General features: G+C 37.9%; 1 protein-coding gene across 6 annotated transcripts in view; it reads left to right on the top strand.

Moving 5' to 3' along the window:
* Positions 1 to 25000, top strand: part of atp8a1 (ATPase phospholipid transporting 8A1) — a 342299-nt gene that overhangs the window by 80844 nt on the left and 236455 nt on the right. For all 6 annotated transcript variants that reach the window (XM_072914888.1, XM_061976742.1, XM_061976744.1 and 3 more), the window contains exons 3-6: positions 6724 to 6823; positions 13640 to 13738; positions 21336 to 21381; positions 21470 to 21510. In XM_072914888.1, coding sequence (XP_072770989.1) covers positions 6724 to 6823; positions 13640 to 13738; positions 21336 to 21381; positions 21470 to 21510 — 286 coding nt within the window. The remainder of the gene's footprint in view (positions 1 to 6723; positions 6824 to 13639; positions 13739 to 21335; positions 21382 to 21469; positions 21511 to 25000) is intronic.

Raw genomic sequence — 25000 nt, 5'->3', positions numbered from 1 at the left:
TCCAGGGTCAACGCAGCCGTCTACCAGCAAGTTTTAGAGCACTTCATGCTTCCTGCTGCTGACCTGCTCTATGGAGATGGAGATTTCAAGTTCCAACAGGACTTGGCGCCTGCACACAGCGCAAAATCTACCCGTGCCTGGTTTACGGACCATGGTATTTCTGTTCTAAATTGGCCCGCCAACTCCCCTGACCTTAGCCCCATAGAAAATCTGTGGGGTATTGTGAAAAGGAAGATGCAGAATGCCAGACCCAAAAACGCAGAAGAGTTGAAGGCCACTATCAGAGCAACCTGGGCTCTCATAACACCTGAGCAGTGCCAGAAACTCATCGACTCCATGCCACGCCGCATTAACGCAGTAATTGAGGCAAAAGGAGCTCCAACCAAGTATTGAGTATTGTACATGCTCATATTTTTCATTTTCATACTTTTCAGTTGGCCAACATTTCTGAAAATCCCTTTTTTGTATTAGCCTTAAGTAATATTCTAATTTTGTGACACACGGAATTTTGGATTTTCATTTGTTGCCACTTCAAATCATCAAAATTAAATGAAATAAACATTTGAATGCATCAGTCTGTGTGCAATGAATAAATATAATGTACAAGTTACACCTTTTGAATGCAATTACTGAAATAAATCAAGTTTTTCAAAATATTCTAATTTACTGGCTTTTACCTGTATGTATGTATGTATGTATGTATGTATATATATATATATATATATATATATATATATATATATATATATATATATATAATATTTATATACAGTCGTTTACATACACTTGTAAAGAACATAATGTCATGGCTGTCTTGAGTTTCCAATAATTTACACAACTCTTATTTTTTGTGATAGAGTGATTGGAGCACATACTTGTTGGTCACAAAAAACATTCATGAAGTTTGGTTTCTTTTATGAATTTATTATGGAAATTAGTCGGACAGAACGGCGCTTGCCAAATCCTCTCATCAGTGAAGCATGTTTAATATAAACAGTGGGATTTCTAACAGTTAGGAAGGTTTGTGTCATGTTGTCCTTCTACAGAAACCATATTAAAACAAAAACATTTATTTTTTTCTTCATCTTTTTTCCATTTTCACACATCTCAGAAAGAGGTCCAAGGAGCCACTAGGGCGTGTCTACTGTGTAAAAAGCGGCTCTGAGATCCAGCAGAACCAACACTTTTATTATCTAAATTTCACCTGATGTCGTTTAAAATCTTTAAAAGTTCTGTCTCGGTACTGTGTGGTTCATCCTAAAACCAGACTGATGTCTTTCAAAAATGCACATTTTAATCCAGGCAACCCTTTATTAGATCAGGCCCTCCATATTCCTCGTGTACGTGTGACTGCTTCTCCTGTTTTGTATAGCATGGATGATGTGGTGAAAAGAAGAACACTGCCTTGTTGTCCTCAGCGAGGGCCGCGCAAACTTGTTACTAAAAGTGCCCGAAAGGCACTCATAGGAATGAAGAACCAATCAAAGTAATTGATCCAAAAAAAAAAACATTTAGTGCCTGGGAGAGATGATGAAAATGCATTTTTAAAAGAGCTGGCCGGCAAACAGAAAAATGAAATGTGCTGAGCAAAATAGTTCCTCGTTTAGGAAATGTTGATTTAGGCACACTTTGTGACGCCTGATGAAAAGTAGGATTTTGGCCAAGACACTCTGGGTTTATTACTTTTGAGTGGTTCCACAATCCCACTCATGTTCAGTTCTGTGATGTCTACTTACTGTTTTGTGTTGCTATGGTTACGATGATACTTGCTACTGCACATTTTCTCAAACTGTAAACATTTGTAATCATGATTGAGGGCCATAAGTATTTTATCAACACTTGTTGATTTTAATTGAATTGATCCATGATTATTTTCAGGTTGATTTTAATTGTATTCATAATTTTATTGTATGCAATGTAGTTGTATGCATCTGTAAAGCACTATGAATTGCATTGCATACTAATTGTGCTCTATAAATACACCTGCCCTGCTGTACACAGTAAATATTGTACAATAAGAATGATATCTGAGTAAATATTGTCCAATAAGAATGATATCTGAGTAAATATTGTCCAATAAGAATGATATCTGAGTAAATATTGTACAATAAGAATGATATCTGAGTAAATATTGTACAATAAGAATATCGGAGTAAATATTGTACAATAAGAATGATATCGGAGTAAATGTTGTACAATAAGAATATCAGTGTAAATATTGTACAATAAGCATGGTATTGGAGTAAATATTGTACAATATGAATGATATTAGAGTAAATATTGTACAATAAGAATGATATCTGAGTAGATATTGTACAATAAGAATGATATCTGAGTAAATATTGTCCAATAAGAATGATATCTGAGTAAATATTGTACAATAAGAATGATATCTGAGTAAATATTGTATAATAAAAATGATATCGGAGTAAATATTGTACAATAAGAATGATATCGGAGTAAATGTTGTACAATAAGAATATCAGTGTAAATATTGTACAATAAGAATGGTATTGGAGTAAATATTGTACAATAAGAATGATATTAGAGTAAATATTGTACAATAAGAATGATATCTGAGTAGATATTGTACAATAAGAATAATATCAGAGTAGATATTGTACAATAAGAATGATATTGGAGTAAATAATGTACAATAAGAATATCAGAGTAAATATTGTGCAATAAGAATATCGGAGTAAATGTTGTACAATAAAAATGATAGAGTAAATGTTGTACAACATTTGATGAATGAAGAATGATATAGGAGTAAATATTGTACAATAAGGATGATATCGAGTAAATATTGTACAATGAGAATGATATCGGAGTAAATATTGTACAATATGAATGATATCGGAGTAAATATTGTACAATAAAAATTATATTGGAGTAAATATTGTACAATAAGGATGATATAGAGTAAATTTTGTACAATAAGAATGATATCGGAGTAAATATTGTACAATAAGAATGATATTGGAGTAAATATTGTACAATAAGGATGATATCGAGTAAATATTGTACAATGAGAATGATATCGGAGTAAATATTGTACAATATGAATGATATCGGAGTAAATATTGTACAATAAAAATTATATTGGAGTAAATATTGTACAATAAGGATGATATAGAGTAAAATTTGTACAATAAGAATGATATCGGAGTAAATATTGTACAATAATAATGATATTGGAGTAAATATTGTACAATAAGAATATCGGAGTAGATATTGTACAATAACAATAATATCAGAGTAGATATTTTACAATAAGAATGATATTGGAGTAAATAATGTACAATAAGAATATCAGAGTAAATATTGTGCAATAAGAATGATATCGGAGTAAATGTTGTACAATAAGAATGATATCAGAGTAAATGTTGTACAATAAGAATGATATCAGAGTAAATGTTGTCCAATAAGAATTATATAGTAGTAAATATTGTACAATAAGGATGATATCGAGTAAATATTGTACAATATGAATGATACAGGAGTAAATATTGTACAATAAGGATGATATCGAGTAAATTTTGTACAATAAGAATGATATTGGAGTAAATATTGTACAATAAGAATGAGTAAATATTGTGCAATAAGAATTTATACCAGAGTAAATATTGTGCAATAGGAATTATATCAGAGTAACTATTGTACAATAAGAATGATATCGGAGTAAATATTGTGCAATAAGAATGGTATCAGAGTAAATATTGTGCAATAGGAATGATATTAGAGTAACTATTGTACAATAAGTATGATATGAGAGTAAATCTTGTGCAATAAGAATGATATCGAAGTAAATATTGTGCAATAAGCATGATATCAGAGCTGTACAATAAGAATGATATCGGAGTAAATATTGTGCAATAAAAATGAAATCGGACTAAATATTGTGCAATAAGAATATCGGAGTAAATATTGTACAATCAGAATGATATTGGAGTAAATACTGTACAATAAGAATATCAAAGTAAATATTGTGCAATAGGCATGATATCAGAGCTGTACAATAAGAATGATATCGGAGTAAATACTGGACAATAAGAATGATATCAGAGTAACTATTGTGCAATAAGAATGATATCGGAGGAAATATTGTGCAATAAGAATGATATCGGAGTAAATATTGTGCAATAAGAATATCAAAGTAAATATTGTGCAATAGGCATGATACCAGAGCTGTACAATAATAATGATATCGGAGTAAATATTGTGCAATAAAAATATCGGAGTAAAAACTGTACAATCAGAATGATATCAGAGTAAATATTGTACAATAAGAATGATAGGGTAAATCTTGTACAATCAGAATGATATCAGAGTAAATATTGTACAATAAGAATGATAGAGTAAATCTTGTACAATAAGAATATATCAGAGTAAATATTGTACAATAGGAATGATATCAGAGTAAATATTGTGCAATAAGAATGATTTGCACTTCAAGGAAGAAGTTAATATTGTGGGCTGCACCGGAAATGCAAAAGTGATATGTAGTATCATACAAAGATAACTCTTTTACGTTGGATAATAAATAGTAGCTAACATTTGAAATACATTTTAAAATAATTTTTATTGCCAATATGTCATAATCTGTGGTCTAGATCATGTTTTGTGTAGTTATTTTCTGTTAGTTTTGGACTCCTTTTAGTTCCTGTGTGTGCACCTCCCTGAGTTTGTTTTGGTTGCCATGGTTGCTAATTATGTTCACCTGTCTCTGATTAGTGTTCGGCCGCTCACCAGCTACCCGAGCACTAATCAGAGGCATTATTTAAGTTTGCCTTTGCCAGTCAGTCGGTCTGGCGTCATTGTTCGCTTCATGCCTGGTCCACGTAAGTCTTGTTTGTTCATGCCACAGGTAGTACATTTCCTAGTTTATGATTCCAGTGCTAAGTTGGGTTTCTTTAGCTTTTCGTGCGAACGGCACGCTTTCCTTTTGCTTGTTTCCTGTTTTTGGTTTAAGCTGTGATTTATGTAAAATAAATCGTACTCCTACCTTCACGCTTTGTCCGGAGTTGTCCGTTCTGCATCCCGGGAGAACGACCCCGCAGTGAGCTGCGCCCCACCCACCCCCCCCCCCCCCCCCCCCCCCCCCATTACACAATATATTCCAAAAAACACGGAAATTACTCTATTTGCATTTCAGTATTTTTCACACAATAACATGGTTTATAAAAAATAATTTCAACAAATATTTGGTATAATAATACAATATAATATATTTTTTTAATATTTAAGAATAACATAAGTAAAACAACAAATGATGTATGTATTGTTGTTTTTTAATATGTATATAAAAATAATAAGGTCAGATGTTAACAATTAAAAACAAGTATTTTGCACTTCTTTTTTTTTTGCACAAAATCCGACTATAACAGATTTTTTTTTTTTTCATTTTTTTTTTTTTCATTAATTTTATTTGAATGTGGCCGGGTCCAGTATATAATGTATTTGAGCCCCCATATTCTGCACGAGGGTTGTATGGTATATCGGTATTAATATAATACCACAATACTGATGAATCATATTCGGTACTATACGGCCTCTAAAAAGTACCGGTCCATCATCTTTCCGTCACGTTGTGTCATTGCTGGGTTTACGAGCAGAGGAGCATGTTTGGCAGCGCACAATCACAGAGTACTTACAAGCAGACACAGTGTGTAGACAGAAAAGGGAGAACGGACGCATTTTGGTTTAAAAACTAACAATAAAGGTGAAGTTATGACACTGAAACACCCTCAGGAAGAGGTGCTTTAAGACATGGCTAGCTAGCTAGCGACTAAAGTCCATCCGCACTCGGCAGTGTTGTAGCTACTTCTAAATCACTAATTTTCGTCTCCATGGCGACAAATAAAGTAAGTTTCTTACAAGTATCATCCCTGCAGGACGAGGAATAGCTAACATGCTTCACTACACACCGTAGCTCACCGGCGTCAAAATGTAAACAAACGCCATTGGTGGATCTACACCTGACATCCACTGTAATGATACCAAGTACAGGAGCGTATCTAGTCCATACTACTGTGATTACGTCAATATTTCTTTCGTTTTTTAAAAATGTATTTTATATTTATAAAGTCAGTAAATATTTCCCTGGACACATGAGGACTTTGAATATGACCAATGTATGATCCTGTAACTACTTGGTATCGGATATTTGTGGTATCATCCAAAACTAATGTAAAGCATCCAAACAACAGAATAATAAGTGATTATTACACTTTAACAGAAGTGTAGATAGAACATGTTAAAAGAGAAAGTAAGCAGATATTAACAGTTAACGAACAAGTAGATTAATAATTCCTTTTCTACCACTTGTCCTTAATAATGTTGACAAAATAACAGAATGATAAATGACACAATATGTTACTGCATATGTCAGCAGCTAAATTAGGAGCCTTTGTTTGCTTACTTACTACTAAAAGACAAGTTGTCTTGTATGTTCACTATTTTATTTAAGGACAAACTTGCAATAAGAAACATATGTTTAATGTACCCTAAGATTTTTTTGTTAAAATAAAGCCAATAATGCATTTTTTTGTGGTCCCCTTTATTTAGAAAAGTACCGATAGCGGTACCAAAATATTGGTATCGGGACAACACTATTCTGCACCATACATAACAACCTGTTATTTTGCGTGCTTATGTTGACTTCTGTCCAAGACGACTTGTCATTCATTTATTGAACCGTGCTGCTTCCTTCTCTCTCTCCAGCACGGCCAAGTACAACGTCATCACCTTCCTCCCGAGGTTCCTCTACTCGCAGTTCAGGAGGGCGGCCAACGCCTTTTTCCTCTTCATTGCACTCTTGCAGGTAAGCATTCCCACCCTGCAGGCCCACCAGGTAACACGGTGTAGTACTTGAGTGCATTGCAAGATGCACAAGCTGTCATTCCTCACAAATCTTTGGCCCGGAGACTCAGCCGGGTCCTGCCTTCCATTAGTATGCAAGCGGCGGACTGTTGACGTTGACCTAGACACGGTTTTCCAAAGGTCATGTCTGTCATTTTTTTTTACCGTATATACGCTCATAAAGACACACACACAAAGGTTGTGCTAGTTTAGTTATGAATAATACATGTAATATTATGCTCTCTTAAAAGGAAACTAATTTTGCCTCCTGGCTTAACAAACTTGATATCATATTAGATATTATATTAGACGCAGTGTCCTTCGGTCTATGTGTACTTTCATTGGATGGAATGTTGGGTTAGCCATTGATGCTTCTTCTCCAGTGTCAATCACTGCAATGTGACTCAAAAGAAGCAAAAAGCCATGTCCCAGGTGGGACTAAAGCTCGCTTCTACACCTTTATTCCCACAGCTCACATGAAGGGAGAGACCTCCCTTCGCCGTAACCTTGAAGTCCCGGTTTTGAAAAGCAGTCGGTGAATCTTCATTAGCTGCCCGCTCGATGTTGCAACCTTGAACAAAAGCATCCCTCGGCTTGAATTTGATTACAAGAAGTGGAAACCCCGACTCTACTGTTTGCATTTGTTTGTACCGGGGCTATTACAAATGATACCGGAGTATTTGAGACTAGGTCTGGGCGATAAATCGAGCAGGTTTGTCTCTGTGCGATATAGAAAATGACTATATGGTGATATTCGAGTATACGTTCTCACGCAGCTGCGGGCATTACACTACAGGCGTTCCTCACTCTTTCTTGTCTCTCCTTCTCACAGAGACTTAAAACAAGCGCACCTTCTTACATACGTCACGTGTGCAACGTCACACGCTCCCGCGGAGCAGAGAGGTAGCGACATGGTAACGTTTGCTGTGATGCTAACACTACTGTGATTACGTCAATATTTTTTGGCATCACAACATCTTCTTTCGTTTTTTAAAAATGTCTTTTATGTTTATAAACTCAGTAAATATGTCCCTGGACACAGGAGGACTTTGAATATGACCAATGTATGATCCTGTAACTACTTTGTATCGGATTGATACCCAAATGTGTGGTATCATCCAAAACTAATGTAAAGTATCAAACAACAGAAGAATAAGTGATTATTACACTTTACCAGAAGTGTAGATAGAACATGTTAAAAGAGAAAGTAAGCAGATATTAACAGTTAATGAACAAGTAGATTAATAATTCATTTTCTACCACTTGTCCTTAATAATGTTGACAAAATAGTGAGGTGCGGGTGGTAATATGAGAGAGAGAAGGTGCGAATCTGGTAACAAATGAAAGAAGAGTTAAAGGGGAACATTATCACTATTTCAGAAGGGTTAAAACCATTAAAAATCAGTTCCCAGTGGCTTATTTTATTTTTCGAAGTTTTTTTCAAAATTGTACCCATCACGCAATATCCTTAAAAAAAAGCTTCAAAGTGCCTGATTTTAACCATCGTTATATACACCCGTCAAACAAACATGGCGGTTAGAACAGCAGCTATAGCGACATTAGCTCGGATTCAGACTCGGATTTCAGCGGCTTAAGCGAGTCATCAGATTAGGCATGTATTGAAACGGATGGTTGTAGTGTGGAGGCAGGTAGTGAAAACGAAATTGAAGAAGAAACTGAAGCTATTGAGCCATATCGGTTTCAACCGTATGCAAGCGAAACCGACGAAAACGACACGGGAGAAAGCGAGGACGAATTTGGCGAACGCCTTCTAACCAACGATTGGTATGTGTTTTTTTGGCATTAAAGGAAACTAACAACTATGAACTAGGTTTACAGCATATGAAATACATTTGGCAACAACATGCACTTTGAGAGTGCAGACAGCCCAGTTTTCATCAATTAATATATTCTGTAGACATACCCTCATGTCAGCAGGCCAGGGAAGCTAGGGTCGATATTCTTCTCTTGATCATCTTCGGTGGCATAAGGGACGGTGTGAGCCAAGACATCCAGGGGGTTTAGCTCGCTCATCTGCGGGAACAAACTGCTGCCATTTCTTGCCGTGCTACCGAGGTCCTTTGTCCCTGAATTGTTCACACACTCCGGCAGATTCAATGGGGGTCTGGCGGCAGATTTCTTTGACTTTATCGTTGGAAATGCATCTGCTTTGAGTGTCGCAGGATATCCACACATTCTTGCCATCTCTGTCGTAGCATAGCTTTCGTCGGTAAAGTGTGCGGAACAAACGTCCAATTTCTTGCCACTTTCGCATCTTTGGGCCACTGGTGCAACTTGAATCCGTCCCTGTTCGTGTTGTTACACCCTCTGACAACACACCGACGAGGCATGATGTCTCCAAGGTACGGAAAACAGTCGAAAAAACGGAAAATAACAGAGCTGATTTGACTAGGTGTTTGTAATGTGTTTGAGAAAATGGCGTATTGCTTCCTGTGACGTCATCGCTCCGAGAGCGAATAATAGAAAGGCGTTTAATTCGCCCAAATTCACCCATTTAGAGTTCGCAAATCGGTTAAAAAAAAAAAGGTATTTTTTCTGCAACATCAAGGTATATATTGACGCTTACATAGTGTCTGGTGATAATGTTCCCCTTTAATTCCCAAGAAAAACAGCACGGGATCCATCGTCCGGCGGTGGTTTGGCTTCAAGCGGGAATATGTTCAACATTTATGCGGCAAAAGCGTTGCTACAAAAAGTAGCACCACTGCTAATGTAGCACCATTTGACAGTCTGGTGTGCCGTGGGAGATTATGTAAGTCCACCTATTTGGGGTAAAAATATTTTTTTGCAAACAAGTAATTATAGTCTGCAAATGATGTGTTGTTGTTGAGTGTCGGTGCTGTCTAGAGCTCGGCAGAGTAACAACATTATACTCTTCAAGATCAGTAGGTAGCTATTTGCTTTGTAGATGTCGGAACATGGTTTGTTGTGATCCTAATATGCAGATGACAGTGGGAGGCAGTTTATGCACTGTGTTGGTTTTGTTCTTTGAACAAGGTGATGTTCATGTACGGTTCATTTTGTGCACCAGTCAAAAAACATGGTAACACTTTAGTATGGGGAACATATTCACCATTAATTAGTTGCTTATTAACATGCAAATTAGTAACATATTGGCTCTTAAATAGTCATTATTAAGTACTAATTAATGCCTTATCCGGCATGGCCTTATAATAACCCTAACCCTCTAACCCTAACCCTAACCAAATAACTCTGAATTAAGTCTTTGTTACTTAGAATATGTTCCCCATACTAAAGTGTTACCAAAAACATATAACTTTGTCTTGAATTTGAAAAATAACATTTTATTTTTCACTAAAGAAGGGTTCGGTGAATGCGCATATGAAACTGGTGGGGTTCGGTACCTCCAACAAGGTTAAGAACCACTGAGATAGATGCTGTTTTTTTACTGTATGTAGAGAGGAGTGGGCCAAAGAAAAGGCAAACTAAATAAATACATTCAGTGGGGTGTAGGGACCCCTAGAGTTAGTTGTAGTTAGTTGGTTAATAGACAGATAGTTAATAGCAATGAAACCCTTAGTGGGTTACATTAACATTGATATTATACATGTGGGGCCATATATACAAATTCTGTTAAATGTAGCGTTGATGCAGCAAGCTACTTTTGCCGTGTAGCTTGTAGTGTTGCATGCTACAATTCTCCGGGGATAGCTTCCCCTGTAGCCTCGCGACATTTAATCGAGAGTAACTTTCCAAGTAGCTTGCCCGTCACTGCGTTCGACTCGAGCCTTGGCATAGCCCGGGGCAACACGCTCTCACCACCAATTTAGGTGATTCTCTCAAATCAACAACGCGAGAGAGATGGATGCACTTGAAAGAGATGGAGATGACATTTCTTCCAAAATATAATTTATGTGCAAATAGACATGTTCCTAGTTGCATGAACAAAAACAGGTTTGAAAAGCTGGCAGAAATAATGAAGTGGTTATATAGTCTAATAGTCTAATTTGCTTAAGAAGTGTTTAGCTGCAGTGGCGATATTGACACGACATCCTGCACTTGACAACTTGGTGTCCTTGGATTGAATTTTAAAGGGAACAAAGGTCTTCTAAAATGTTCAGCTAAAAACATCCATCCATCCATTTTCTACCGCTAGTCCCTCTCAGGGTTGCGGGGGAGCTGAAAACACTATTACTATATTTTCAAGTGGCTGCTGATGTTTAAAAACTCCTCTTAAACCTCATACTTTATTTTATATGTTGTTCTTTTGTGTTTTTGTAATTTGCTAAGGATTTGAGCATCGCTAATTCTGTGTATTGTTTTTTCGCTGTTTGTTGTTGCATTTTATCTTCAATCTATACATATTATTGAGCACGATGTACAAAACCCCAAAACCAGTGAAGTCGTAAATAAAAACAGTTTCCAAAAACAATTTGAAATGTGGACTCGTCAGAACACTTTTACACTTTGCAACAGTCCATCTTAGATGAGCTCGGGCCTAGTGAAGCCGGCGGCGTTTCTGGGTGTTGTTGATAAATGGCTTTCGCTTTGCATAGTAGGCTTAGACTTAGACTTCCTTTTTATTGTCATTCAAATTTGAACTTTACATCACAGATAAGAACGACATTTCGTTACATAAGCTCATGGTAGTGCAGGATAAAAAAGCAATAAGGTGCATATATAAATAAATAAATATATATAAATAATATATATATATAAAATAAATAAATATATATAAATAAATAAATAGATTACTGTACAGATAAATATATTGCACTTTTTCACATGCGTCCACGTTTATGGATGTATGTTATATTGTCTTTTTTATTCCAGCGAGTTAATCCATTTTGGGGGGAGTTGAGGGGATCCTTTAATTGAGTTATGATGCGTTCAAGAGTCTGAGGTAGTAGAGTTTTAACCTGCACTTACAGATGTAGCGACCAACTGTAGTTACGGAAAGTGGTTTTCTGAAGTGTTCCTGGGCCCATGTGGTGATATCCTTTACACACTGATGTCGCTTTTTGATGCAGTACCGCCTGAGGGATCGAAGATCCCGGGCTTAGCCGCTTACGTGCAGTGATTTGTCCAGATTCTCTGAAACTTTTGATGATATTACGGACGGTAGATGGTGAAATCCCCTAAATTCCTTGCAATAGCTCGTTGAGAAATGTTGTTCTTAAACTGTTCGACAATTTGCTCACGCATTTGTTCACAAAGTGGTGACTCTATTTCAGTTCGAACGTTAAGTATCTTGTCTTTGCAGTCTATTCAATACATTATAGATTGGAAAGGATTAGCAAATCATTGTATTCTGTTTTTATTTACGATTTTTACACAACGTGCCAACATCACTGGTTTTGTGGTTTGCATTATTTATTACTATTTTTTAGTTTTTCATGCCGCTTTACCTCTGGAATGCATAACAAAAAAATAAACATGTGTACATGTGTTACATAAGGATTGTGAATGATAGACAAAATTCCCCCAAAAAGTGAAGTTCCTCTTTTAATGCTTCAGTCACATGTAGGATTGTCACAGGAATGAGGGAACATTTTAAGTAAGTCACAAACTCAGAGGTGCTCAAAAAAGTTTTAATTATTAGGTATAATTACTCTTTCTTAAAAATACCTGACATTCCCATGTAATGCTGATGGAATATAAATATATAAAATACTGTTCAGGCTTGAGAGGGTGAATACTAGCATAAGCTTTCTATGGGTTCTGGCTCACGCAGGCATAAAGGGCAATGAATTTTGCAGATCAACTGGCAAGACGGTAACGATGGAGCAGCTCAAAGAGGTATCTGTCAGTAAGACATAGGCAAAATCATTAATTAAAGGAAATATTTTGAAGGAGTGACAATCACATTGGGACATGAGTACAACAGGAAGACATTTATATGCGATACAAAATACAGCAGGAGCGGGAAGAACTGTAAGGGGGAGCACAAAAGTGGAAGGAATCGATTAGGACACACCAGACTGAATAAAACATTGCACCTTATAAGTAAACACCCAACAGGATTATGTGACAGCTGCAATGAGATAGAGTCAGTGGAACATGCATCCATTCATTGTGGGGAAAAAAAAAACAAAGATAGGAAGTTAAAAGACATGGACAGAAGAAGGTCACTCTCAAAGGGGTACGAAGCAGCAACCAAAACATTTTAGGGAAGTTTTTAGAAGAGATAGATTTATGTTATTGAATATCGTAGTATGGGAAGGTATACAGTATATGTATGTATGTGAGGGAGGGAGAAGAGGGGAATTCTGGTTTGCACTCCAATACAGTAGGTGGCGATAATGCACCTTTAACGTTGAGTGCCCCGCCATAAAACAAGAAAAAAAGGTGTTTGCAGAGTGTTGCTGCCACCTAGTGGTGTTTTATAGGCATTGCTTGTGTCTAATAAGTGGATTAATTTTGATTGGCAACACTAAATTGGCCCCAGTGTGTGAATGTGAGTGTGAATGTTGTCTGTCTATCTGTGTTGGCCCTGTGATGAGGTGGCGACTTGTCCAGGGTGTACCCCGCCTTAGCCCGAATGCAGCTGAGCTAGGCTCCAGCGACCCCGAAAGGGACAAGCGGTAGAAAAATGGATGGATGGGATTTTCGCATTTATTTTTGGTGATTAAATAGCAGCTAATAGATACTGAACACAGACACTTCATTTCCATTTCTGACTCCACCGAACTGATTTTGGTCTCTCATGATGCACTTTTTTTTTGCCTTCCACAATTTCTCTGTCGTGGTATATTTTGTTTCACCTCTTTTGTTTTTTTTCTCACTCTCTCTCCAGCAAATCCCAGATGTGTCTCCCACCGGTCGCTGGACAACGCTGGTGCCGCTGCTTTTTATTCTTGTGGTAGCTGCTGTCAAGGAGATCATTGAGGATCTGGTAAGACTAAGCGAGATACGCAGCGCATACGTGTACACTATTGTAAAATAAAGAAAAGAAGAAAAAAAAAAGGTATCGTTTAATTAAATCTTCCACTGAATTGGTAGATTTTTATCAAATTTATTGTGCAACATTTACATTGTGTTGTGTCGTCATATTTAATTTGTAAGAAAAAAAATGGCAAAAATAACAGATCATTTAATTAGAGACCAAATAATAATTCACTCTTTTGGAGCTAAGTGATTCGTCCCTTCAGAAGGCAGTTGTGTGAGCCATCGTTTAGGTACAAAACCCAAAACCAGTGAAGTTGGCACGTTGTGTAAATGGTAAATAAAAACAGAATACAATGATTCGCAAATCGTTTTCAACTTATATTCAATTGAATAGACTGCAAAGGCAAGATACTTAACGTTCGAACTGGAAAATGTTGTTAATTTTTGCAAATATTAGCTCATTTGGAATTTGATGCCTGCAACATGTTTCAAAAAAGCTGGCGCAAGTGGCAAAAAAGACTGAGGAAGTTGAGGAATGCTCATCAAACAGTTATTTGGAACATCCCACAGGTGAACAGGCTAATTGGGAACAGGTGGGTGCCATGATTGGGTATAAAAGCAGCTTCCATGAAATGCTCAGCCATTCACAAACAAGGATGGGGCGAGGGTCACCACTTTGTCAACAAATGCGTGAGCAAATCGTGGAACAGTTTAAGAACAACTTTTGCAAGGAATTTAGGGATTTCACCATCCACGGTCCGTAATATCATCAAAAGGTTCAGAGAATCTGGAGAAATCACAGCAAGGCCGAAAACCAACATTGAATGCCCGTGACCTTGGATCCCTCAGGCGGTATTGCATCAAAAAGTGGTATCGGTGTGTAAAGGATATCACCACATGGGCTCAGGAACACTTCAAAAAAAAATTTCAGTAACTACAGTTTGTCGCTACATCTGTAAGTGCAAGTTATAACTCTACTCTGCAAAGCCAAAGCCATTTATCAACAACACCCAGAAACGCCGCCGGCTTCGCTGGGCCCTAGCTCAACTAGGATGGACTGATGCAACGTGGAAAAGTGTTAAGTGGTCTGACGAGTCCACATTTCAAATAGTTTTTGGAAACTGTGGACGTCGTGTCCTCCGGAACAAAGAGGAAAAGAACCAGCCGGTGCCAAGTTTTTTCCAATGTGTTGCTGCCATTAAATTCTACGTTAATGATTATTTGCAAAACAAATTAAGTTTTTCAGTTTGAACATTAATATCTTGTCTTTGCAGTCTATTCAATTGAATATAAGTTGAAAAGGATTTGCAAATCATTGTATTCTTACGAATTACACACCCGGACCTTGAAGACCCTTAGCCCCTGTAATTGATGCACAATATCACAAGCTGTACACTGTTTTCTCTCCCAAAAATATACGGGAAGAGTTTTTCTTTTTCTGAAATGTCTTTTCTGCAGCCCTCCAGTATATATAATAATAATTCAGTCGTGGCAGTGATGGTCACATGACCTCAACAGGATGTGTGCAAACATAGGTCTCATTGAGTTGATGAACCTGTATATCATTTACACTGTTAGCACAAAGTGGTTATCATTGTCCACACAATGCAATGCATGACATGTTTCTCAATAGCAATATTTTACTGTTTACTTTGAAAATGCAGTGTTTGAGTCAGAGCGTACTGCAGTGGCCCTGCTATGTGATCCCACAGTATAGACCGCCAGTCTATACTGTCCGATTCTATCTCATACGGGAGGCACTAGCGCAGCACTTTTCTTTCCCTCCTTTTTCCTGGTCTCTAGTGTCGAGGGGGGGGGGGACATGGAACTGTAAGCTCTCTTGAAGCTGAAGGTCACCTGCACACTTGCGTCTGTTTCCTTTTTGTACTCGTGCCTCACAAGTCGACCTGACAGGGCGGCGTCGTTGAGCCAGTACTTGAGGGGGGGGGACAAACACTGCGAAGTTTGCTCTCTAGATCCTACTAGAGTCACGGAAACAAAAAGGACAAAGGAATATGTTTGTACGCAATTTTCTACTGAACGTTGTCAAACTTTCAGTCCTTTTTTTCTATCTTGGCACTTGGTGAAGGTGGTGGAATTCCCCTCCCCTCTCTGTTTTTGCCGGCTAGCTTTCTATGTGTTTGTCTTGTCTATACTATAAAGAACCTCTTTTTCTGCGCTGTCCCCCTCAACATGGACTTGATCAGCTGGACTCTTGATGAGTAAAAGAGGTTTGGGGGAACTTGGCTGTCCTGACAGAACGTTCGCTGCGAGGGTACCTGAGGGACTTGTGGTAAAAATGGAGAGTCCTGTGCCTCTCAGTGCTTTCCATAAAGAGTGGAAGATACTTTTGGCAATATAGTGTATTTAGCCACCTGCCTTGACTCACATATGAACTTGAAGTGCCATCCCATTCCTAACCCATAGGGTTCAATATGATGTCGGTCCACCTTTTGCAGCTATTACAGCTTCAACTCTTCTGGGAAGGCTGTCCACAAGGTTGCGGAGTATGTTTATAGGAATTTTCCACCCTTCTTCCAAAAGCACATTGGTCAGGAAAAAAAAATACAGAGACTATACCATCCCTACAAGCCTGTTTCGCAGGTTTATATATATATATATATATATATATATATATATATATATATATATATATATATATATATATATATATGTATGTATGTATGTATGTATGTATGTATGTATGTGTGGGGGAAAAAAAACACAAGACTATTTCATCTCTTTTTTTTTTTTTTTTTTTTTTTTTTTTCCCCCCACACATACATATATTGCGCTCTACTACGGTATCGAGCACTATTTTTTGGATAACCTTATTAAGACATATATATATATATATATATATATATGTATATATATGTATATATATATATGTATATATATGTATATATATATATATGTATATATATGTATATATGTATATGTATATATATATATATGTATATATATATATATATGTATATATATATATATATATATATATGTAACTATATATATATATATATATATATATATATATATATATATATATATAATATATGTATGTATATATGTGAATATATGTGTATATATATATATATATATATATATATATATACATATATATATAAAAGCAATGTGATCAAGGATGAAAATTTAACATGTCTTAAAATGACTAGGAAGATTATTTAATCCATGTCTCATCAATTATTTGTATTATTGATTGGGAAATAAAATAATAGAGAATGTGTGAGAAAGTGCCAATAAATACAGAGTCAAAAAAATATGTGAATAAATAAAACACAAAAAAATAAAAAGAAATTACAGAAATAAATCAAATGGATTCATAATAATGCAAATAAATAGTTAGAACAAATAAATGAATGGTACGAGGTTGTGTGGGCCTCAGCATCCTTCTTCCATATACAACTCAGTGATTCTCTCTCCTGCTGCTTCAATCATGACCTGAAACTACGCTAACAATCTGTAACACCACCCATAATCCCATAAAACATATACCAATATGACATTTGACCCCTTTACCTGCGGCATCAGGTGCGCTGTCTCAGGTTAATGTGAAAAACAAAATGATAAAACATTAGCAGAGCGCCAGACTTAATTTTAAGATGTGTAGCGAAGCCTGCTTTTCTCTCTCTCTCTCTCTCTCTCTCTGAAGTATTAGGTGTTTACATAAGCAGGCTGCAGGGACTGTTATAACATCATTAAAACATCACTTGTGCACAAATAGGGGACCTTAACTGTCAGTTGAGCATATGTACTGTATTGTACACCAAATTGCTTTTTTGGATGTTGGAGTAAAGTACGGCTGATGATGTGAGGCTAATGTGAAGGGGATGGCGCTGACAAGTAGCAAGCTAAGGGATACAAACGCAGGCGTGGTTTGGACGTCTGGGAGCGGCGAGGAAAATGCTCCCTCAGGCGGGATGATGGATGAGCGTTCTCCTACCACCAAAAACTTTTCCCGGCATGGTCGAACCCCCGTACGCCGCCGCCTCCGTCTTTTCATCACACATCGCGACACAAATGCTGAGATGTAATGGCGTGAGTCGAGTAGCGCCTTAAAAATAATACGAGAAGGGGGAGTGAAGAATGCGCCATTTAGCTTTTGAAATTGAATTAGCGCTGGACTCAAATGGAGCAAGTAAACAGTTTATCATTTTATGTGTGTGTGTGTGTGTGTGTGGGGGGGATGAGAACGCTTCCACGCCTCTCTTATCAGGGCCAGCACACGTCTCCGCCGCTACTGCTGGATTCCACACGACAAGACCTCCAACATGAGCACTGTTGATTGCGTGACTGTTTAGCGGTCAAGTGGGACGAGTGCTGATTTGCACTCAAGGCTCGACACACTAGGGGTGTGGGAAAAAATCGATTCGAATTCAAATCGCGATTATCACGTTGTACGATTCAGTATCGATTCGATTTTTATTTTATTTTGTATTTTGTATTTTGTATTTTTTATTTTTTATTTTTTTATTTTTTTATTTTTTATTTTTTATTTATTTTATTTTTTTATCAATCAATCCAACAAAATAATACAAAGCAATACCATAACGATTAGAGATGTTCGATAATATCGGCCGATAAATGCTTTAAAATGTAATATCGGAAATTATCGGTATCGTTTTTCTTATTATCGGTATCGTTTTTTTTTATTTTTTATTTTTATTAAATCAACATAAAAAAACACAAGATACACTTACAATTAGTGCACCAACCCAAAAAACCTTCCTCCCCCATTTACACTCATTCACACTCATTCACACAAAAGGGTTGTTTCTTTCTGTTATTAATATTCTGGTTCCTACATTATATATCAATATATATCAATACAGTCTGCAAGGGATACAGTCCGTAAGCACACATGATTGTGCGTGCTGCTGGTCCACTAATAGTACTAACCTTTAACAGTTAATTTTACTCATTTTCATTAATTACTAGTTTCTATGTAACTGTTTTGATATTGTTTTACTTTCTTTTTTATTCAAGAAAATGTTTTTAATTTATTTATCTTATTTTATTTATTTTTATTTTTTTTAAAGGAGCTTATCTTCACCATACCTGGTTGTCCAAATTAGGCATAATAATGTGTTAATTCCACGACTGTATGAATTGGTATCGGTTGATATCGGTATCGGTTGATATCGGAGTTGGACAATATCGGAATATCGGATATCGGCAAAAAGCCATTATCGGACATCCCTAATAACAATGCAATCCAATTCCAAAAACAAAACCTTGTGGTTAGAGTGTCCGCCCTGAGACTGGGAGGTCATGAGTTCAAACCCCGAGTCATACCAATGACTACAAAATAAAATGGGACCCGTTGCCTCCCTGCTTGGCACTCAACATCAAGGGTTGGAATTGGGGGTTAAATCACCAAATGATTCCCGAGCGTGCTGCATACCGCTGCTTACTGCTCTCCTCACCTCCCAGGGGGGTGAACATGGGGATGGGTCAAATGCAGAGGACACATTTCACCACACCCAGTGTGTGTGACTATCGTTAGGACTTTCACTTTAAATTGCAGTTCATTAAGTAGGGTCATTGATCCTGCCCACCTTGACTCCATCCATCCATCCATTTTCTACCGCTTGTCTCTCTCTGGGTCGCGGCGGTGGCTGCAGCCTATCCCATTGATTGATATTTATTTGCATTTGATAGTGTGCAACAGGGTAATGAAAAAAAGGCTTTTAAATACGTAAACATGTCATTAAATACAATTGTCTATCAAGAAATAAATTATATATATATATATATATATATATATATATATATATATATAATATATATATATATATATATATATATATATATATTAAGTACATACATACACTATATTGCCAAAAGTATTTGGCCACCTGCCTTGACTCACATGTGAACTTGAAGTGCCATCCCATTCCTAACCCATAGGGTTCAATATGATGTCGGTCCACCTTTTGCAGCTATTACAGCTTCAACTCTTCTGGGAAGGCTGTCCACAAGGTTGCGGAGTGTGTTTATAGGAATTTTTGACCATTCTTCTAAAAGCGATTTGGTGAGGTCACACACTGATGTTGGTTGAGAAGGCCTGGCTCTCAGTCTCCGTTCTAATTCATCCCAAAGGTGTTCTATCAGGTTCAGGTCAGGACTCTGTGCAGGCCAGTCAAGTTCATCCACACCAGACTATGTCATCCATGTCTTTGTGGACCTTGCTTTGTGCACTGGTGCACAGTCACGTTGGAAGAGGAAGGAGCCCGCTCCAAACTGTTCCCACAAGGTTGGGAGCATGGAATTGTCCAAAATGTTTTGGTATCCTGGAGCATTCAAAGTTCCTTTCACTGGAACTAAGAGACCAAGCCCAACTCCTGAAATACAACCCCACACCAAATTTCACTCTCGGCACAATACAGTCCGAAATGTACCGTTCTCCTGGCAACCTCCAAACCCAGACTCGTCCATCAGATTGCCAGATGGAAAAGTGTGATTCATCACTCCAGAGAACACGTCTCCAGTGCTCTAGAGTCCAGTGGCGACGTGCTTTACACCACTGCATCCGCTTTGCATTGGACTTGGTGATGTATGGCTTAGATCCAGCTGCTCGGCCATGGAAACCCATTCCATGGAGCTCTCTGCGTACTGCACGTGGGCTAATTGGAAGGTCACATGAAGTTTGGAGCTCTGTAGCAACTGACTGTGCAGAAAGTCCGCTGACCCCTCTCTGTCAGTTTACGTGGCCTACCACTTGGTGGCTGAGTTGTTGTTGTTCCCAAACTCTTCCATGTTCTTATAATAAAGCCGACAGTTGACTTAGGAATATTTAGGAGCGAAGAAATTTCACGACGGGATTTTTTGCACAGGTGTCATCCTATGACAGTTCCATGCTGGAAATCACTGAGAGTGGCCCATTCTTTCACAAATGTTTGTAGAAACAGTCTCCATGCCTCAGTGCTTGATTTTATACACCTGTGGTTAAGGGGTGCTTTAATGCATGGGCTTACCTGGGCTGAAGCCCTGGGGCCGCACCCAATCAGCCCCTCCCCCCTGTACCTGTTAAATAAAACCTCTGCCTTGTTTTTAATGAATACTTAGGCCCACTATGGTACCTGGAGAGTGTTGCGTTTGGACCAGATGTTCCTCCAAGGGAATTTAAGTTACTGGTCAATCCCAAGTTCTTTTGATGACACATAAGCTGAGTTTAAATTATCACCAGAACAGAATCGGTATTTTGTAATTTATTTTCAAAGCTTTGAAGATAGAGACCAGCCTAGGACAACACATTCAATTGCGCAGCTAAGTTGGTCTGAAAACCTTACGGAAGTGCTGTGTTCTTCAATATGTCCCTCGCCCCCACCCTCCAGAAGTAATACACAAGTCAATAGTTCTACTCTGAGAAGAGACAAGATAGGAAAAAGGAGTATTGCTACTCCCTGCATTCCAAGCTCAAGGTAGTCCACAGTGTAGAGCCAAGTGTTTTCTGAGGTGGTATTTGGTGAATAGAGTTTGCGAACCACTGCCTTGGAGCGCTATCTAAAGTACTGTCATTTGAAACAAATTGTCTTGTAGCATTTGCAAAATTAGCGTTCCCTCTTTTTGTTTCCTCGCAGAAACGCCACAATGCCGACAGCATTGTCAACAAAAAGGAATGTCAAGGTACGTAAAAAGTAGTCCCATGTCATCGAAGCAGATCATACTTGATATTGAATCATTCTCTCGTTCTCTCTCCTTTCACTTGTCATAGTATTGAGAAACGGCGCCTGGGAGATCGTGCATTGGGAGAAGGTATGTACTTGCCGCTAACGAGCGTCGTTTGTGGGACTGCTGTCACTTCATCGATTGGCCCCGGGTCGGGCGAGGCGTCTAATTAATGCAGTGAGAACTGTCAAGAGGCTGCCTTGTTGCTCTCCATCATCATATAATTGTTTTGTTATTGTTGTTGCCGGGAGAAACACCTAACATGAAAACATGTGCAGCCTTTAGGAGCAAATGAACGTCTGGCCTTATGAAATGTGCTCATTTACTCAGCTGCAATGACAACACACCGTATTTTTCGGAGTATAAGTCGCACCTGCCGAAAATGCATAATAAAAAAGGAAAAAAACATATATAAGTCGCACTGGAGCCCGGCCTAACTATGAAAAAAACTGCGACTTATAGTCCGAAAAATATGGTAATTCATTGCACAATGTATAATTGTACTTTTGTTTATTCCAATGCATTCAGGCCAGTGTTAAAACGACATCACTCGGTGAGCGAATGCCACTTTGTCTCGTAAACTCTCCGCTTTACAGATGTCGGGAAAGCCGTTGGCAACAAAAATCACGTCGTTTAAAAAGTCGACCGACAGCTTCCTGTTCCTGTAGCTCAACACTCTGGCGTTGTCTACAAAAGTACAGTTCTAATTTGTTACATGTATGTTTATTAAAGCATGCAAAAACACACAAACAATTGCGAGGCAACAGACTTTAGTTACAAACCCCGTTTCCATATGAGTTGGGAAATTGTGTTAGATGTAAATATAAACGGAATACAATACTGAGCCCATGTGGTGATATCCTTTAGAGATTGATGTCGGTTTTTGATACAGTGCCGTCTGAGGGATCGAAGGTCACGGTCATTCAATGTTGGTTTCCGGCCATGCCGCTTACGTGGAGTGATTTCTCCAGATTCTCTGAACCTTTTGATGATATTATGGACCGTAGATGTTGAAATCCCTAAATTTCTTGCAATTGCACTTTGAGAAACGTTTTTCTTAAACTGTTTGACTATTTGCTCACGCAGTTGTGGACAAAGGGGTGTACCTCGCCCCATCCTTTCTTGTGAAAGACTGAGCATTTTTTGGGAAGCTGTTTTTATACCAAATCATGGCACCCACCTGTTCCCAATTAGCCTGCACACCTGTGGGATGTTCCAAATAAGTGTTTGATGAGCATTCCTCAGCTTTATCAGTATTTATTACCACCTTTCCCAACTTCTTTGTCACGTGTTGCTGGCATCAAATTCTAAAGTTAATGATTATTTGCAAAAAATAATTTTTTTTATCAGTTTGAACATCAAATATGTTGTCTTTGTAGCATATTCAACTGAATATGGGTTGAAAATGATTTGCAAATCATTGTATTCCGTTTATATTTACATCTAACACAATTTCCCAACTCATATGGAAACGGGGTTTGTACTTATACCCAGAGGCGGGCCGTGCATTTCCCACCTAGGCCTTCAGTGATGTCCGACTTCAATGATTACCTCTCCAAAATACCATCATTGATGTCACCACATGACCATTGCTGGAGAAATACTATAGAAACACATTTACTGCACATTGAATCACATCAACAGTGTACAAAACAAGTTATTTTTTGGCGCATTTAAAGAGCAATTAACCCACATCAGCAATTAAAACATATCTTATGTGGTATTGTCAACATTAAAATTGCAAAAAACATATTAAACGTGAAAAAATAAAGAAATAAAATATTTGAACTCATGGTCGATGCCGTGTAGCCCCTCATTGATTTGAGTGGAAATGGCGGGCATTTCCCCATTTCATCGCCGACCTCGTCTCACAAGATGTAGTTTCTCTTAAGTATCCTTCTTGAAAATGGCCGTGCAAATATACAGTATATCTGCCACCTAATCAACATGTTGCTCTCCTTCTTTGTGAGTACCGGCAAGTTTTCTGTGACTTTCTATGGCTCCCGTGACCCTTCCTGTTTTCGCAACTTGTGATTGGATACTCACTTGGTAAGGCCAGCTCGAAGGCCTTACTGACAACAACTTGTGATCTGATTGGCTATTGCAACTGTCAATCAATGGGGTGGTATAGCTCGGTTTGTGTCGGGTTCAAACACTGATGACATCTATTAAACAAGACAAGAAGCAAGGAATTAAAGTTGGCTCAATTGAGGAGAAACGCGTACACCTGTACTCTTGGACAGTGTCACCACGCTCTGACGAAAGAGTGTACGCCTCCTCTTTTATTTGGACTTTCCCTGATTACATGGCAACAGCTGTTTCTAAGGGACGGGGGTCGTAAACTGCCATCGCCTTTGTCACAAAACAGTTCAAAGAAAAGGTCGTAAAACAGTTCAAAGAAGAGGTCGTAAAACAGTTCAAAGAAGAGGTGCCTGGAGCTTGGGCAGGCCCTGCTTTCTCTCCGCTTTGTAGATCTCGGGTCAAGACAAAATCTTTCCGTGGATTGCAATACATCAAAGAAACAGAACACCTTCATGTTGCTTCCCATCCTACACAGTGGAGTTTTACAAGCCTTCTTCTTGGTAGGATCAAAGACAGCTTTTGTCCTCTCGCAGGGCGAGCTGAATTCAATGTAACACAAAGTTTTGTGATCACTTAGATACAATTATTCTAACCGTTGATGGAGTGGCCGTGCCAGCAACTTGAGGGTTCCAGGTTCGATCCCAGCTTCTGCCGTCCTTGGGCAAGACACTTTACCCACCTGCTCCCAGTGCCAACCACATTGGTTTGAATGTAACTTAGATATTTGTAAAGTGCTTTGAGTCACTAGAGAAAAGCGCTATATAAATATAATTCACTTTACTTATCAACTGTATGTGTTCTCAAATTCATCTGCTAGTAGTCCCGGTGAGTATGCAATCACAGGACGCCTAAATGTCAGGCCATCTAGAAGGCCTTACTGACGACTCGTGATCTGATTGGCAATGGCAATTGTCTATCAACTGTATGTTCCCGTTCACTTACAATGCACAGACATTGTTGATTCTAAAGGCCCCGGCTCCGTACAGCATGGCAACATAAAACTAGCTGAATTCTGATTGGATAAAAACTCTAAGCTAAAAACAACAGCACTGGAAGGAGCATAATATGACATGAAGAGAACATGAATACTTTTAGATATTTAGGGAAAGTCAATTAAAAAGTAATTGTATCTTTAATTATGATCATGATTTGTGGTTATGTTAGGCCAGCACACCACTGCTTATACCCACATTTTGCTCATTTGTTGATTTATGACTACACAGCACAGTGAATATAATGTGTCTCTGTTGCTATGTAACTTTTATAAGCACATAGTTGTAAATAATCAAACCTTTTTTTTTTTTAAATCACCTTCATGCATATTGTAAAAGACACTTACTTCCCTATTGGTTTGCAATTCAGCCACTTCTTTTTTTCAAGGCTGTATATTTGCTTTTAGGATTCGGATTTTTTTTGCAAAAATGTGCTGCATATTGTCTCTTCAAAGGGTGCCTTTGATGATTTTTATCAAAACACTTTCTTAGATCAGCAGATT

This window comes from Nerophis lumbriciformis, linkage group LG16, assembly GCF_033978685.3.
Source record: "Nerophis lumbriciformis linkage group LG16, RoL_Nlum_v2.1, whole genome shotgun sequence".
Lineage (NCBI taxonomy): Eukaryota > Metazoa > Chordata > Actinopteri > Syngnathiformes > Syngnathidae > Nerophis > Nerophis lumbriciformis.
Note: the sequence above shows the minus strand (reverse complement) of the source record. Positions and strands in the feature narration are given on the sequence as shown.